Source organism: Lissotriton vulgaris, chromosome 7 (genome assembly GCF_964263255.1).
Source record: "Lissotriton vulgaris chromosome 7, aLisVul1.2, whole genome shotgun sequence".
Lineage (NCBI taxonomy): Eukaryota > Metazoa > Chordata > Amphibia > Caudata > Salamandridae > Lissotriton > Lissotriton vulgaris.
Window position 1 is genome coordinate 1,753,937,113 of NC_141695.1, and position 16,722 is coordinate 1,753,953,834.

At 50.2% G+C, this 16,722-nt stretch overlaps 1 protein-coding gene across 2 annotated transcripts in view; it reads right to left on the minus strand.

Annotated features, from left to right (window-relative positions):
* Window positions 1-16,722, minus strand: part of LIPE (lipase E, hormone sensitive type) — a 300,019-nt gene that overhangs the window by 252,131 nt on the left and 31,166 nt on the right. For both annotated transcript variants that reach the window (XM_086933059.1, XM_086933060.1), the window contains exon 2: window positions 12,125-12,275. In XM_086933059.1, the coding sequence (XP_086789185.1) occupies window positions 12,125-12,164 (40 nt within the window). In that variant the 5' untranslated portion in view covers window positions 12,165-12,275. The remainder of the gene's footprint in view (window positions 1-12,124; window positions 12,276-16,722) is intronic.

The following is a 16,722-nucleotide window of genomic DNA, read 5'->3' on the forward strand; positions in this document are numbered from 1 at the left end:
GACCTTAAAACCCTGGTCCAATCGCTGGTCCTCAATACTAGAAAAAATTCCCTCATGACCAATCTAATTTTCGTTGACCAACATTGTTTATATCTTACAATTTTATTCAAACACAACAACAACAAAACTAGTTTATAACATTTCTTCAGTATATTTTTATTTCCTCATTATTTCTGTTTCATTTTCAATTACTTTCTTATAAAATATTTTTATTCATTATATCAGTGATAAATATATTATTTTATTATATAAATACCACTTGTCCCCCCTTAGATCTGTTCTCCATTCAGCAGCTTGTTTCATTTATGGGGCCAAAAGAAGCTACCAGATCACACCGATGTTATCCACCCTCCGCTGACTTCCCATCGAGGCTAGAGCTATCTACAAGACTGCCTGTATCACCCACAAACCCTTGCACTCCTCATCTCCTCGCTACCTGGTGAATAAACTGAAACTCTCTGGAGGCTCTAGACCATCACGAAATGCGGAAAATCTACTGGTTGAACCTCCCACTTTCAAGAAGGAAAGATCGATGGCCCAATCCTTTTCAGGCAACGCAGTGAGAATCTGTATCTCACTTCCGCCTCAGCTCCCGACCACCACCTCCTCTGAGGCCTTCAAAACTGACCTCAAAGTTCTCCTCCTTCAAAGACACTTTCAAATTTAATTCATGCCCTCTCTATCATCTGAAAGAAGACCTTTTATTATAGAAAATGTGTATTCTCCATTACTATGGAAGTGCCTTCCCAGTGTGTTCTTGTGGTTTGAGAGTCTGCCATTTATTGCAGTATTACCCTTTTACCTGTGTTTGGTACTCGTTTGTAACATGCACACGTCACTTTTCTCTTGTAACACACTGTTTGCAACCTCTTACATTTTGTTTGCTTTAGATACTTGCACAAGTGCCACCATTGCCTGCGTAACGTTTGTTCTTGTGTTTGAGTACCCTCCATTTATTGCAGTATTATACCTCTACTTGTACTTTGTAAGCTTTTGTAACGTGCACACGTCACTTTTTCCTCCTGTAATGCACCGTTTGCTACCTCATGTATTTTGTTTGCTCACAATTGTCACTTTTGCCTCATGTAATGTAACGTTTGCTTTTGTAATTTGTTCACTTGTAATGTACTCATGTATCAGTTCTGTTCCTATTGTGAAGCGCTCTGACACCCTCGGGTAAAGTCCGCGCTATATAAAAACGCATAAATAAACATATTCTCAGAGCAAGGGGGCAGCCTCTACACCGCATCCCCCAGACCCTCAAGCCCAGCATCAGCCACTGCCTGCCCCTCAGGGTCGCCCCTCAGGGTCGCCTCTGATGCTCAAACTCCTTTGACAATAACAAGTTAAACGCACCTGGGCTCAGATCTTGTTAACACGAGTTTTAACAGCACATGTTGTCGCGTTGTCTGTCACAGAAAAACACTGACGTTACTGGGAATAGTTTCCTAACCTCCAGAAAGACTGAACAGAACCAAATAGGAGGGAGGGTTCTGTGTCCTCGTACAGGTAGCAGAGGAAGGGCTACATTGTCATTTGGCAAATTCTGAAAATCTATATCGTAAAGGTACACGCAATGGAATGAAGAAGAAAAAAATAAAGAAATACAATCTTTTTTGAATTGGGATATAGAGTTACTGGACAGAAAGCGAGCCGGGCCATTAATAATGGAACTTTTCTGGGAACATGAGCCGGGCCTGGCTCCACACCGCCACCCTGTGGGGAGAGGCGGAACCGCTGCTGCATGCAGATTCACGTTTATTCCACCACCCAGGTCCTCATAGCGCTGCGCGCCATGGAGCAGCCATCAGGGAGCTGCGCCTGAGAAGCGATATGAAGACAGCTGCAGAGAAGGCTCGGGAGGTCAGAGTTCATTCACGAGGCACAGTGTTTTGGCCACTTGCTTTGCCAATTACCACGTCGTGGCCTAGTGATTTCGACTCTCTGCCTTTGCTAGTAAAATGCCGCAGAAAGATGCTTTTAGGTCAGGAAGAAGAGCGCTTATTGGCCTTCTCGGCATCACCAGGAAGTAGAAAAAAAGATACTCTGCGCTCACGCGCTAGTAGACAGGGATGTGGTATGGGTGTTAATTCTTAACTGAATAACGTCATGGCTGACGTCATTCCTTGGCCCATCTCCCCTTTCAGCTCTGCCTCGAGCTCTTGTGACATCATCAGAGGAGAAACTAACCCTGGCCACACCTGCCCCTCCTTTACCCGGCCTGAGCGTCTCTAGGGAGGCCTTGGGAGGCGCACATGAGGGTCTCACCTGTCCTGGGTATGGCCTGAGCGTCTCTAGGGAGGCCTTGGGAGGCGCACATGAGGGTCTCACCTGTCCTGGGTATGGCCTGAGCGTCTCTAGGGAGGCCTTGGGAGACGCACATGAGGGTCTCTTCTGTCCTGGGTTTGGCCTGAGCGTCTCTAGGGAGGCCTTGGGAGGCGCACATGAGGGTCTCTTCTGTCCTGGGTTTGGCCTGAGCGTCTCTAGGGAGGCCTTGGGAGACGCACATGAGGGTCTCACCTGTCCTGGGTATGGCTTGGGCGTCTCTAGGGAGGCCTTGGGAGACGCACGAGGGTCTCTTCTGTCCTGGGTTTGGCCTGAGCGTCTCTAGGGAGGCCTTGGGAGGCGCACATGAGGGTCTCACTTGTCCTGGGTTTGGCCTGAGCGTCTCTAGGGAGGACTTGGGAGGCGCACATGAGGGTCTCACCTGTCCTGGGTATGGCCTGAGCGTCTCTAGGGAGGCCTTGGGAGGCGCGGATGAGGGTCTCACCTGTCCTGGGTATGGCTTGGGCCAAGGTCGGATTGGGATCACAATTTGGCCCGGGCACTGACGAAAAAAGTGGCACACATTTGTGGGGTGTGGCCCACATTCATGGGGCGTGGCCCACATTCGCGGGGCGTGGCCCACATTCGCGGGGCGTGGCCCATATTCAAGGGGCGTGCCCTACATTCAAGGGGCGTGCCCTTCCATGAAATATCATTTAGTTACTCTTTGAGGTCAATTTTGTAGAGAAATATTTAGTAAATTAAGCATTTTAAAGCTTAAAGAGCCAGTAACATTGGTAAAGACTAGGAGTGCTGTAGTTCTGAAAACCGAATACTTACTTGCAGTCTTAACAACCTGCACAATGTCGTTAGATACTCTTTCCCAACCAGCTATGTCCTTGACTCTAATCACATTAATCAGAAATCCACAACATTAGAAAACCAGACCTGAGTTCTATTCATGAGCACCGATTACAGTACTCAAGATCCGATTTTTTATTTAAGGGCCTGGGTGATGAAGTGATCTGCCCAGAATCACAGGGTGTTGAGCAGATGCTGGGACTCAAACATGATTCCCCATCTCTGCAACTCTGGTATCAGGCCATATATGCCCATGCACACACAAGGAATGTAAGTGGGAGGATACTGCTCTTGTGAAGGACACAGTGCCAAGGTGACAATGGCCTAAAAGCTGAGCAACTAATAAAACAGCCAGGCCCCTTTCTATTGCAAAATTATTCTAGCCCTCCAGCACAGGAGCACCTGAAAAGCAGCGAGGACCCTGCTATTGCTAACCTAATCAGCCCTCCAGCGCAGGAGCACCTGAACAGCAGCGAGGACCCTGCTATTAGTTAATTACTCAGCCCTCCCCAGCCCTCCAGGGCCTCAGATTAATGTCCTAGCAGGGTAACACAAAAAAGCTGCTATCACCAGGGTCATGCTACGACAAGACAGTCCAGAGATGGTGGTCACAAATGCTTAACTTCTCGGCCTGTGCTGCACAATCTCATTTAAGGCCTGTAGGAAAGTGGTTAATCGTGCAGTAAGGCTAGTAAAGCAGTAAAGCTGCTGGGTCATCCATGGTAGCCAGGGGGAGGCTGAGGTGAGGATGTGCTCGTTCCAAACATCACCTGGCCCCTACTGCGAGACCCATTCTTCCTCTCTTCCTCGCCCACTATGCCCTGCATGTGAAGGGCTGTGGGCGAGGTGTTAAAACAAACACTGTTTCTGGGCTGCGTGGGCCCCAGGGGGGCCGAGGTGAAAATGTGTCAAAGGACTGAGCAACACCTGGCCCCCAGGGAGGCCGATTCTGGCCACACAATCACCCATCCCCAGCCCACCCTCTGCGTGATTGCTGTGCATGGCAGGGGGTGAAGGAGGCCACAGCTGATGATCACGGCCGACCGGCGAAGCTGCTTTCCTTTCTGTCTTTGTCCCAGTGCCCTCTGTGGGCGTTTTTTTTCCCTCCCCTTTCCCAGTCCACAGAGAGCACTGGGAAAGGGGAGAAAAAAAACGGCCCACAGAGGGCACTGGCACACCGGCCCTTCGGCCCATGCCCGAGTGCCCGCAGTGCCAATCCGCCCCTGGCTTGGGCGTCTCTAGGGAGGCCTTGGGAGGCACAGATGAGGGTCTCACCTGTCCTGGGTATGGCCTGCGCGTCTCTAGGGAGGCCTTGGGAGTCGCACATGAGGGTCTCACCTGTCCTGGGTATGGCCTGAGCGTCTCTAGGGAGGCCTTGGGAGGCGCGGATGAGGGTCTCTTCTGTCCTGGGTTTGGCCTGAGCGTCTCTAGGGAGGCCTTGGGAGGCGCACATGAGGGTCTCACCTGTCCTGGGTTTGGCCTGAGCGTCTCTAGGGAGGCCTTGGGAGGCGCACATGAGGGTCTCACCTGTCCTGGGTTTGGCCTGAGCGTCTCTAGGGAGGCCTTGGGAGGCGCACGTGAGGGTCTCACCTGTCCTGGGTTTGGCCTGCGCGTCTCTAGGGAGGCCTTGGGAGGCGCGGATGAGGGTCTCACCTGTCCTGGGTATGGCCTGAGCGTCTCTAGGGAGGACTTGGGAGGCGCGGATGAGGGTCTCACCTGTCCTGGGTATGGCCTGAGCGTCTCTAGGGAGGACTTGGGAGGCGCGGATGAGGGTCTCACCTGTCCTGGGTATGGCCTGAGCGTCTCTAGGGAGGCCTTGGGAGGCGCACATGAGGGTCTCACCTGTCCTGGGTTTGGCCTGAGCGTCTCTAGGGAGGCCTTGGGAGGCGCACATGAGGGTCTCACCTGTCCTGGGTATGGCCTGAGCGTCTCTAGGGAGGCCTTGGGAGGCGCACATGAGGGTCTCACCTGTCCTCGGTTTGGCCTGAGCGTCTCTAGGGAGGCCTTGGGAGGCGCACATGAGGGTCTCACCTGTCCTGGGTATGGCCTGAGCGTCTCTAGGGAGGCCTTGGGAGGCGCACATGAGGGTCTCACCTGTCCTAGGTATGGTCTGAGCATCTCTAGGGGGGCCTTGGGAGGCGCACATGAGGGTCTCACCTGTTCTGGGTTTGGCCTGAGCGTCTCTAGGGAGGCCTTGGGAGGCGCACATGAGGGTCTCACCTGTCCTGGGTATGGCCTGAGCGTCTCTAGGGAGGCCTTGGGAGGCGCACATGAGGGTCTCACCTGTCCTAGGTATGGCCTGAGCATCTTTAGGGGGGCCTTGGGAGGCGCACATGAGGGTCTCACCTGTCCTGGGTATGGCCTGAGCGTGTCTAGGGAGGCCTTGGGAGACGCACATGAGGGTCTCACCTGTCCTTGGTTTGGCCTGAGCGTCTCTAGGGAGGCCTTGGGAGGCGCACATGAGGGTCTCACCTGTCCTGGGTTTGGCCTGAGCGTCTCTAGGGAGGCCTTGGGAGGCGCGGATGAGGGTCTCACCTGTCCTGGGTATGGCCTGAGCGTCTCTAGGGAGGCCTTGGGAGACGCACATGAGGGTCTCTTCTGTCCTGGGTTTGGCCTGAGCGTCTCTAGGGAGGCCTTGGGAGGCGCACATGAGGGTCTCACTTGTCCTGGGTTTGGCCTGAGCGTCTCTAGGGAGGCCTTGGGAGGCGCACATGAGGGTCTCATCTGTCCTGGGTATGGCCTGAGCATCTCTAGGGAGGCCTTGGGAGGCGCACATGAGGGTCTCACCTGTCCTGGGTATGGCCTGAGCGTCTCTAGGGAGGCGCGGATGAGGGTCTCACCTGTCCTGGGTATGGCCTGAGCGTCTCTAGGGAGGCGTTGGGAGGCGCGGATGAGGGTCTCACCTGTCCTGGGTATGGCTTGGGCGTCTCTAGGGAGGCCTTGGGAGGCGCGGATGAGGGTCTCACCTGTCCTGGGTATGGCCTGAGCGTCTCTAGGGAGGCCTTGGGAGGCGCACATGAGGGTCTCACCTGTCCTGGGTATAGCCTGAGCGTCTCTAGGGAGGACTTGGGAGGCGCGGATGAGGGTCTCACCTGTTGGGTATGGCCTGAGCGTCTCTGGGGAGGCCTTGGGAGGCACAGATGAGGGTCTCACCTGTCCTGGGTATGGCCTGAGCGTCTCTAGGGAGGCCTTGGGAGGCGCACATGAGGGTCTCACCTGTCCTGGGTTTGGCCTGAGCGTCTCTAGGGAGGCGTTGGGAGGCGCACATGAGGGTCTCACCTGTCCTGGGTATGGCCTGAGCGTCTCTAGGGAGGACTTGGGAGGCGCGGATGAGGGTCTCACCTGTCCTGGGTATGGCCTGAGCGTCTCTGGGTAGGCCTTGGGAGGCGCAGATGAGGGTCTCACCTGTCCTGGGTTTGGCCTGAGCGTCTCTAGGGAGGCCTTGGGAGGCGCACATGAGGGTCTCACCTGTCCTGGGTATGGCCTAAGCGTCTCTAGGGAGGCCTTGGGAGGCGCACATGAGGGTCTCACCTGTCCTAGGTATGGCCTGAGCATCTCTAAGGAGGCCTTGGGAGGCGCACATGAGGGTCTCACCTGTCCTGGCTATGGCCTGAGCGTGTCTAGGGAGGCCTTGGGAGACGCACATGAGGGTCTCACCTGTCCTTGGTTTGGCCTGAGCGTCTCTAGGGAGGCCTTGGGAGGCGCACATGAGGGTCTCACCTGTCCTGGGTTTGGCCTGAGCGTCTCTAGGGAGGCCTTGGGAGGCGCGGATGAGGGTCTCACCTGTCCTGGGTATGGCCGGAGCGTCTCTAGGGAGGCCTTGGGAGACGCACATGAGGGTCTCACCTGTCCTTGGTTTGGCCTGAGCGTCTCTAGGGAGGCCTTGGGAGGCGCGGATAAGGGTCTCACCTGTCCTGGGTATGGCCTGAGCGTCTCTAGGGAGGCCTTGGGAGGCGCACATGAGGGTCTCACCTGTCCTGGGTTTGGCCTGAGCGTCTCTAGGGAGGCCTTGGGAGGCGCACATGAGGGTCTCACCTGTCCTGGGTTTGGCCTGAGCGTCTCTAGGGAGGCCTTGGGAGGCGCACATGAGGGTCTCACCTGTCCTGGGTTTGGCCTGCGCGTCTCTAGGGAGGCCTTGGGAGTCGCACATGAGGGTCTCACCTGTCCCGGGTTTGGCCTGAGCGTCTCTAGGGAGGCCTTGGGAGGCGCACATGAGGGTCTCACCTGTCCTGGGTATGGCCTGAGCGTCTCTAGGGAGGCCTTGGGAGGCGCACATGAGGGTCTCCCCTGTCCTGGGTATGGCCTGAGCGTCTCTAGGGAGGCCTTGGGAGGCGTACATGAGGGTCTCACCTGTCCTGGGTATGGCCTGAGCGTCTCTAGGGAGGTCTTGGGAGGCGCACATGAGGGTCTCACCTGTCCTGGGTATGGCATGAGCGTCTCTAGGGAGGCCTTGGGAGGCGCGGATGAGGGTCTCACCTGTCCTGGGTATGGCCTGAGCGTCTCTAGGGAGGCCTTGGGAGGCACGGATGAGGGTCTCATCTGTCCTGGGTTTGGCCTGAGCGTCTCTAGGGAGGCCTTGGGAGGCGCACATGATGGTCTCACCTGTCCTGGGTATGGCCTGAGCGTCTCTAGGGAGGCCTTGGTAGGCGCACATGAGGGTCTCACCTGTCCTGGGTATGGCCTGAGCGTCTCTAGGGAGGCTTTGGGAGGCGCACATGAGGATCTCACCTGTCCTGGGTATTGCCTGAGCGTCTCTAGGGAGGCCTTGGGAGGCGCACATGAGGGTCTCACCTGTCCTGGGTATGGCCTGAGCGTCTCTAGGGAGGCCTTGGGAGGCGCGGATGAGGGTCTCATCTGTCCTGGGTATGGCCTGAGCGTCTCTAGGGAGGCCTTGGGAGGCGCGGATGAGGGTCTCACTTGTCCTGGGTATGGCCTTAGTGTCTGGCGTCCGAAAATTACACCGGGACAAGTTTAGAATATTTCTGTGAGCCCTCGACTTGTGGCCTGATGGCAGCCACTCTGAGAAATGTCCATTTACATTTTAACATAATATAGGCCTGATTGAAAAGCACTTTCGCTCACCTCTATTTAGCAAAGAACAAACACGTCACAGAGGGATGTTTCTATACTTTGATGTCCCCAGGGAGTACAAGGCATGTCGTCCCAGGAGCTCTAGTTTGGTCAGTATTGGGCGGTGAGCATCCTTCTGAGGACAGAGCTCACCTGCAGGGCAGCAGCGACAGACTGCACTGCGAGCAGGTTTGGAATAACAGAGGGCATCGAATCACTATCACAAGCAGCAGGGAATCATCTTATATCCTGAAGCCCTGCACCAGGGAGGCGAGGTGGGGCTGAGGCCAGGGCTTGACACCAAGGTCTGCATCAGACCAGGACCAGAGGCTGAGGGGCCACAGCCCCAGGGAGCTGAGGTGGGGCTGAGCCCAGGGCTTGACACCAAGGTCTGCATCACACTGGGAACCAGGGGGGCCAGAGTTAGCACTGATGTCTGCATCAGACCAGGACCAGAGGCTGAGGGGCCACAGCACCAGGTTCACCAATGAGTTTGAAAGCCTGGAGTCAAAAAGATAGGGGGGACCCAACCTCCAGGCTTACCAATGGTGTGTGCATCACCGCAGGGCAAGAAGGTGAGGGTCTCAGCACCAGGCTCACCGCAAGGCAGGTTAGGGGGCGAGTAATAGCCACTGAATGGCCAACTCACTTAATTCTTTTAAAACAGACTCTGAATCGATAAATGCCACGTAATCAAGGAACCGAAAACCAATCAATTAATCATATCAGTATCAGTTATCAATACCTTTCAATACAAAACCACAGAAAAATGTAAATGTATGGAAAAGAGAAGTAAATGGGACATTTTCTTTTATTTACTCCCTCCACTCTAACCGATTTTAAAAATAGTAATTGAGTAAAAGATGCTCTAGGTTACTACAAAACCCACCTCAAAGACCAGAACTCCTGCTGTGGAACATAACTTTTGGTTCAGGATCAGGTCAGCACATATGGAAACACAACACCTAGTCCAAGGGTCCAAGCTGGAAAACTCGGAATCGCGTCACTTAACTGAAGATGCACCATGAAGGCCAAGAAAGGATCGATCCGCTTGGCCTTCATGGACTTATCCAGTGCATTTGACACAGTTAATCGGGGGAAGCTGTGGCTACTGATGGAAAAGACGGGCTTTGAGGAGGCACCTATTACCCTTTTACATAGGATGCACTCATCTACCTCTGTTTCTATACGTTATGGACCAGGAGAAGAAAAATCTAGGTCCATCGCATCCACAGAGGGCGTACGACAGGGATGCATTTTGGTCCCCTTTCTATTCTTTTTATATACAAATGGGGTGGAGAAATTCCTAATAGAGCAGCACTTCGACTATACGACTGTAGGAGGAAACTTGGTTCCCTTGTTATCATACGCAGATGACACGTCTTAACGGCTAATAGTCTTCAAAAAGCCCTGATCGCTTTCACTGATTTTATGACGGATTTGGATCTCAAAGTCAATTTTAATAAGTCTTTTATCATGGTCTGTGGCCCTAAAAATACTAAAACAAGAACATTTGTGGTAATTAGGAGAACCATTGGAAAGGTCCCTTCTTTTACATATTTAGGGAATGCTTTTAACAATAAATTGAACTGGGACAACTTGATTGCCACTAGGGCCCAACAGACCAGTAGAATTATAGAGGGCCTGTTTCGCTTTGTGTGCCAATTAGGACATAAGCCAGTGGCAGAAATTCTTACCTTATATAAATCAAAATGACGGTCAGTTACAACTTATGGGGCAGGAGTATTGGGAAGCCCAAAAACCAGTCAATGACAAATTTTGGAAAACAAATTCATAAGAAGATTGCTGATGGTTCCCATTAGCTCTCCTACAAAATGTTGTCATTCTGAGCGGCACTGGATTTTGTGGAAGATAGAGTTAAAATTGCACCCCTAATTTTATGGGGGAAAGTGTGGTCATCGGAAGAATTATCATTTACCAGAGCGATTATAAGGGAGTGTTTAGGTTTAGAAAACGTATCGTCCATTCCCAGGCTTTGTTAAGTCAAAAATGCTTTAAGTAAGATTAGCCTAGGAAATTATTTTGAAAATCCTGATGGCACACCATCTAATATAAAATCAATGATTAAAAATGATGCCTATTATGAGTTAGTCACATTTAACCTGGACGATGAGACCCCATCCCATGGGCCGCTAAATCTGCAACAATTGTATTTGTCTTTCAGCACTCATACACATTCCTGTTTCCTTCTGACGAGGTTTCGTCTCTGCACGTTGCACTTTCTTGTGGCTTTTCCCAATCAGGTGAGTTGGAGTGAGAAACTGACTCCCTGTCCTTGTAATAACGTAGCCGGACAAAGCACAATGCACTTTATGCTGTTTAGCACTTTATATGAAGATATAAGGGCTTGTTTTATTAGGCCTATCCGGAGGGTAATCGCCCCTTGCTCATATCACGATGGTTTTAATTATTTACGTTCTTTGCCCAATGCCGTCACATGTTGCGCTGTTAAAGTTTATTAGAACTGTTTTGCGAATCAGGAAAATATATGAATTGTGATAGGGTAATTGGGAAATAGGGCCTCAAGCAATTTTCAGTTATTTATTTATTTTCACACCCTTGGATTGATATAAAGAAAATGGCAGCTTATAGAAAACCCTGCTATGAAATTTTATATGCTGTTTGTTTATACTTAGTATGTGTAAAAAGTAATATGGAATAACTTTTTGAGCGCCGTTTTATTATTGTAAACATGTACTTTTATGATTCACAAGAATAGAATAAAGTTTTTCAAACAAAACGAGTAAAAGATGCTCTAGGTTGCTACAAAACCCACCTCAAAGACCAGAACTCCTGCTGTGAAACAGAACTTTTGGTTCAGGATCAGGTCAGCACATATGGAAACACAACACCTAGTCCAAGGGTCCAATCTGGAAGATTCAGAATCGAGAGGGTGAGCAACAGGCCAGCAGGCAGCAGAGGTGTTAAATGCCTCTCCTGCCTGCCTCTGAAATGCAGCTAGCCCCCTTCTGAGCAATTAGCCTGCGCCTCTCACGTTTGCGTGCCCCCTGCGGACTAAGCCCTAACCTCCCACATGTCTCCTATTGGTTTTTTTACCAACCCTCAACCTTCTATGCCACCACCCTCCCCCCACCCCTGCTGCCCTGCACGCATAGGTTGTCTGATGCCAAAAAGAGCAGGTTTTCTTATAGTAATTTAATCTCTGACATTAGACTCCCTCCGATTCCAGTCGCTGGGCTCCTGGAGAATCTGCAGCCGTGACAGAGCACAAGCCTTTGACATTTTTGTTGCAGGTGCATTCTTTGCCCACTGCAAAAATACTGCACATTTTGAGGTTTTGGGGCGAAAATGTTACTTTTTGTGCCACGAAATTTGCCACTCAAAGCAGCAAAATCCTGGGGGGTCTGTCCACAAACCATCTACCCCTTCAATCACAGGTAGACTGCATCTTTGTCTATGACCCAGTGGTTTGAGCTATACAAATACTACATAAATAACTATAATGAACATAACAAACAAATGAAGACAGTGAATAATTGACAAAAACATGTGAAACATTGCTAGGCTGCCTGAGGTTCGAAACAATGTGAACACACAGCTGATCAGGAATCCGACACGATTGTACAAGAGCAACCACAGGTGCTGGTGTACTGGAGACTCCTCCACAGCTTGAGGGCTGGCAAGGGCTGCTTGGGATGGCAGAGCTGGTCCCATTGAATAATGATGTAATGACAAACCCGAGCTGGGCGTAGCGGGGTCTCAGATATGTCTCTAGCACCCACCACATGCTGAGCAGGTCATACACAATCCTCTGCCGCCTTCAAAGAAATTGTAAACCTCTCTCAGAGGCCTAATTAGACATGTCCTTGTTCTCTCAGAGGAAACAACACATCTTACTCACAAAAAACACACACATATCCCCTTTCAGTGAAGTGCGGGTCAGTACCTGCTCTCCCTCGCGGTGGAGGGTCTGTTTCCTGCTCCATCGTGGCTTACCCACCACCAGCAACTCCCACCGAAAGTGACAAAGACCCTCTCATCTGTCCGGGTGCCAGGCTACCAGCCTGCAGTGCCAAGGGCATCTGAGGAGAGCTCTTCTGCAGAAAGAAACAAGACCCCGTTACAGGACACCGTGGATGGGATGCTGGAAGAGAGCACACCCTGCAAGTGAGGTAGCACCACGTGACAAGAACGGAGTAGGTATGAAGGTGAGCGCATGAGGCAGGCCTTGAAACATCTACTCGCCCACTCCCTAAAGCGAGTCAGATGTGATCAGATTGAGCTGTGTTTAGGACCTACTCCTCGCACGTCCTGGCGAGGTGACAAAGAACAGGTGTTCAGTTCACTCAGAAAGTGAAGAGCAAAAGAGATGCCTTTAAATCTTGTTTTTATCTTGTGACATTTGCTGTGTTTAGAGGCAGAGGTTAGAAGTCAATTTACAATTCGTTTTCCTTCTCTGACTGCAGAGTTCCTGGATTGCGTAGGGTGGACTGTTCGACCTGCTGTACAGCCTGTGAAATTAAAGGATGTTTTTCCAAACACACATTTAAATAGCTAATAACTCAACTGTACAAACATTTCAAAATATGTTTCAGTAGTTATGAAAGACCATTTTTAGCACTGCTGTGTGATGAAAAGAAATATTTCAATAGGATGAAAAACAAATCAGAACACTTTACTTTGTGAAACGCAAATGATAAATATGCTCCTAAAACAGAATTTTCACACATTATTGTTAATACACTCTATAGTTTTATCAGTAAAGCTGCAAGGTAATGGGAAGGTTTGTGGCCATTTCTTGGAATTGTACTGTCTGTAAATGACAGTGATCTACATCATGCTTCTGTAATGTATTTATTAAAAGTGAGTGTTTAAACATGCAGTGAGAGACATTCCTCCCCCTGCCTTGATCACAATGCAAAAAACAATAGGGCAACCCAATAGTCCTAAGGAACTGGGTATAATCAATAACAAGCAAAGATTTGTTCCTAAAGGAATAATTTTACGTTATTTATAATTTCAGATTTGTCACAATAGTGAACATGAAATCACAGTACTCAAGAGTCAAATTCACAAAAAACAGTTTCTTTTTTATATATCAAATTTTTCAAACATATATTTTTTCATTTGCATAAATCCTATTCCATATGTCCATCCATGTACGGCAACAAAAATCTGTACTGCTATTCAATTTTAGACACGTGCAGTACGCTTTTGACACTTTTCTCAAATATATGGACAATATATACAAATCAGCCATATATACAGTATTTAACATTTATATACATATTTGCAAACCATTCCATGATAATAGTATATACAAAAAAGCGTCAGTGTCGATGTTCCTGACGAGAGAGGGCGGACAAGGCTGAAGTGTATTTCTAAACACTTCTATACACAAATACTGCGATGGCAAACTGTGGGGCTTTCGTTACTGCTGTGTAATTTACATCAATAAAGGCAGAAGGACTAAAGAACGTGGGCAAATAGTTGTTATTCATGGTGCAACACATGTCCTGATGATGGCCTCGATGAATGGCTTTATGTGAGACCGAAACGTCGACGACACCAACGCTTTTTTGTATATACTATTATCACGGAATGGTTTGCAAATATGTATATAAATGTTAAATAATGTATATATGGCTGATTTGTAAATATTGTCCATATATTTGAGAAAAGTGTCAAAAGTGTACTGCACGTGTCTAAAATTGAATAGCAGTGCAGATTTTTGTTGCCGTACATGGATGGACATATGGAATAGGATTTATGCAAATGAAAAAATATATGTTTGAAAAATTTGATATATAAAAAAGAAACAGTTTTTTGTGAATTTGACTCTTGAGTACTGTGATTTCATGTTCAATATTGTGGCAAATCTGAAATTATAAATAACGTAAAATTATTCCTTTAGGAACAAATCTTTGCTTGTTATTGATTACAAAGCGGACAGTAAACTGAGAGGCAAGTCAGGGATCACGTGTACCCTATATGTGAGGTAGGTTCGTATTACACATGGAGCAAACATTTAGTCTATTTTTTTTTCAGAACCGCTTTTATTGAAAGTTCAGGCAAGCATAGGTACAGTTCTCCACAATCAGGAGGATACTGTCCACAATAGACAAATAGTAGAATGACCAGAAGCCCTACACTTTGAATCACCCCCCTCCCCATCCCATGTCCCACCAACCCCCAATAAACATACCCCAACTCCCTTTCCCGGCTACCCACCCCTTATCCCACCCTAACCCAGTGCACGTGTTCACAGTTCACCAAATACATGGGTAAAGCAATGCAGGCGTCAGACATCGTCCTAGGTCCCAAGGTCCCCATCCGGAGGTGGCACATCATCTATGTCAACTGGGGGATCCAGGTTCAGCCCCCTGTAGTCTGCCCACCGCTTCCAGATCTTATAGTGTTTCCGGGGCACCCCCTGGCCTCAAACACAGGTAATTCCAGCCCCATAAGAAAATCTAATCCCGCCTTCCAGGCGCTGAGGGGGGGGGGGGGGGGGGGGCGGCACGGTCGCTCTTCCAGGCTCTCGCCAAATCCCGTTTAGCTACAACCAACCCTAGTAACAGGAGGTGGCGTTTGTAGATGTTGCCTCCCACATTCTCCAGGACATGGAGGAGGCCCAGTCTGGGCGTACGAGGGAGGTCCCACCCCAGCACCTCCGACAGACAGTTCCACACCCCATTCCAAAACCGGGTCAGATCCACACTAGACCACACCGTATGCAGTAGCGTTCCTCTTTCCGCTCCACAACGCAAGCACTCCGGGGCGGCAATGAGGCCCGCCCTCCACAGTCTCTCCCTAGTGTAATATGCCCTATGTAGGTATTTAAACTGTATAAACCTGAGGCGTACAGCTATGGCAGCCCCACGGGGGGACTCAAGGGCCTCCCTCCAATCATCCTCATCCAATGGGCCAACATCAGTCTCCCAGGAGGCCTTCAGTGATAGGAGAGAAGAAGAGCAGTGCGTAACCAGCGTTCGATATATTTGGGAAACTTTCTTATCTCCCAGGTCCCCCATGAAGAGCTTGGCCTCCACTGGGCTGAATTCGGGAAGCTGGTCCATCCCCACTAGGCTCGGTGCGAGTGCATGGCGGAACTGGAGGTATTTGAAAAATTGGGTCTTGGGCATATTGAATTCGGAGCTGAGGTCCTGAAAGGATTTGAGTGTAGTCCCCGTGTAGGAAGGTGGCTACCTGACTATGGTTACCCCAGATTTTTTGCCTTGTGTTTAGCTGGTTTTCGACTTAGTTGGCCTGGTTCCCTGCTAATCAGGGCCCCAGGCTATCTGCTCTCTCTGTAAAATGGATTCCATGTACCCTAGGTGCATAACTAGATTGGCTTGGGTCACCTTATCAGCCCCTGTACAGAGCACTATAGGTGCCCAGGGCATATGTATGTATGTATGTATGTATAGGCATTTATATAGCGCACTACTTACCCGTAGGGTCCCAAGGCGCTTCGACCGCTGTGAAACCCTTCCTGGCTTCCCTGAGAGATGGTTCCTTATTGGGTATCTCCAGGGTGAGACCAGGCATCCCCGGCGGTCTGGTGGGGCCGTTAGTGAAGATGAGGCAAGCTAATGCCCAGAGTTGCCGAGTGTGATCGCTGATCAGAGTGGGCACCGAGGCGAGAGAATTATCGAGTCCGCTGACCCTGGTCCAGAAACCTGCCGCGCCGGGAATCGAACCCTGGTCCCGGGCCGTCCACTGCTCTCGGGTCTGCCGCCTCTAACCAGTGAGCCACACTACTTCACTGCATAGGTGCATCCAAGGCCTACCAGGGGCTGCAGCATATCTTTTGCCACCCCTGGCTGGCTAACTAAAATTGACACAACTGGCTGATCACTCAGCTGGGGCAAGGTGGTGTAATCACCTCTTGCTTAGATATAGTATGCCTATATCTAAACCTATCTGGACACATATAAACCTGTGAGCCACTCCTATGGCAGGCCTTAACAATCCTGAAGGCAGAGTGCGTGGTTTAATGTGAGATGGTGCTCTAGCATGAGCTGAGCCTGTCTGCAGCTGTCGGGACCAATTCCCTTAGCTGTTCCGGGATAATGCCAAACCATATACTATTAAGTGCATTATAATCCTCGCGGTTATATGTCAACTTTGGTTTGGCTTTATCAAAACATGTTGTGTAAGGTGTCATACGAATTGGAATACTACCCCCTCGCCAGTCCTGGCGACGGGGGTAGCATTCCACCCCTCTAGAGGGGACGACATGTTACTTTTGCTAAAACGCGGTTGATTTTTAAAAGAGCCTCAGATCCACAAAATGGATGCTTCTGCCACAGACACGTCTGACCTCCTGCTGCTGACCGAAGCTCCGCAGAGGAGGCCTGGACAAAGGATTTCCTGTCACAGGGAGGTGTCACACCACCCCAGACAGGAGATAGTGGATTGTAGCAGGGAGGTTTGAAAGAAACCAGACAGTGCCTGGGGAGCACAAGGCTTCCCCTTGCATAATCCGGTCAAACCGGTTCTGGGGCAGCCCAGCCCCAGCTCCAGTGAGACCTGGACAAA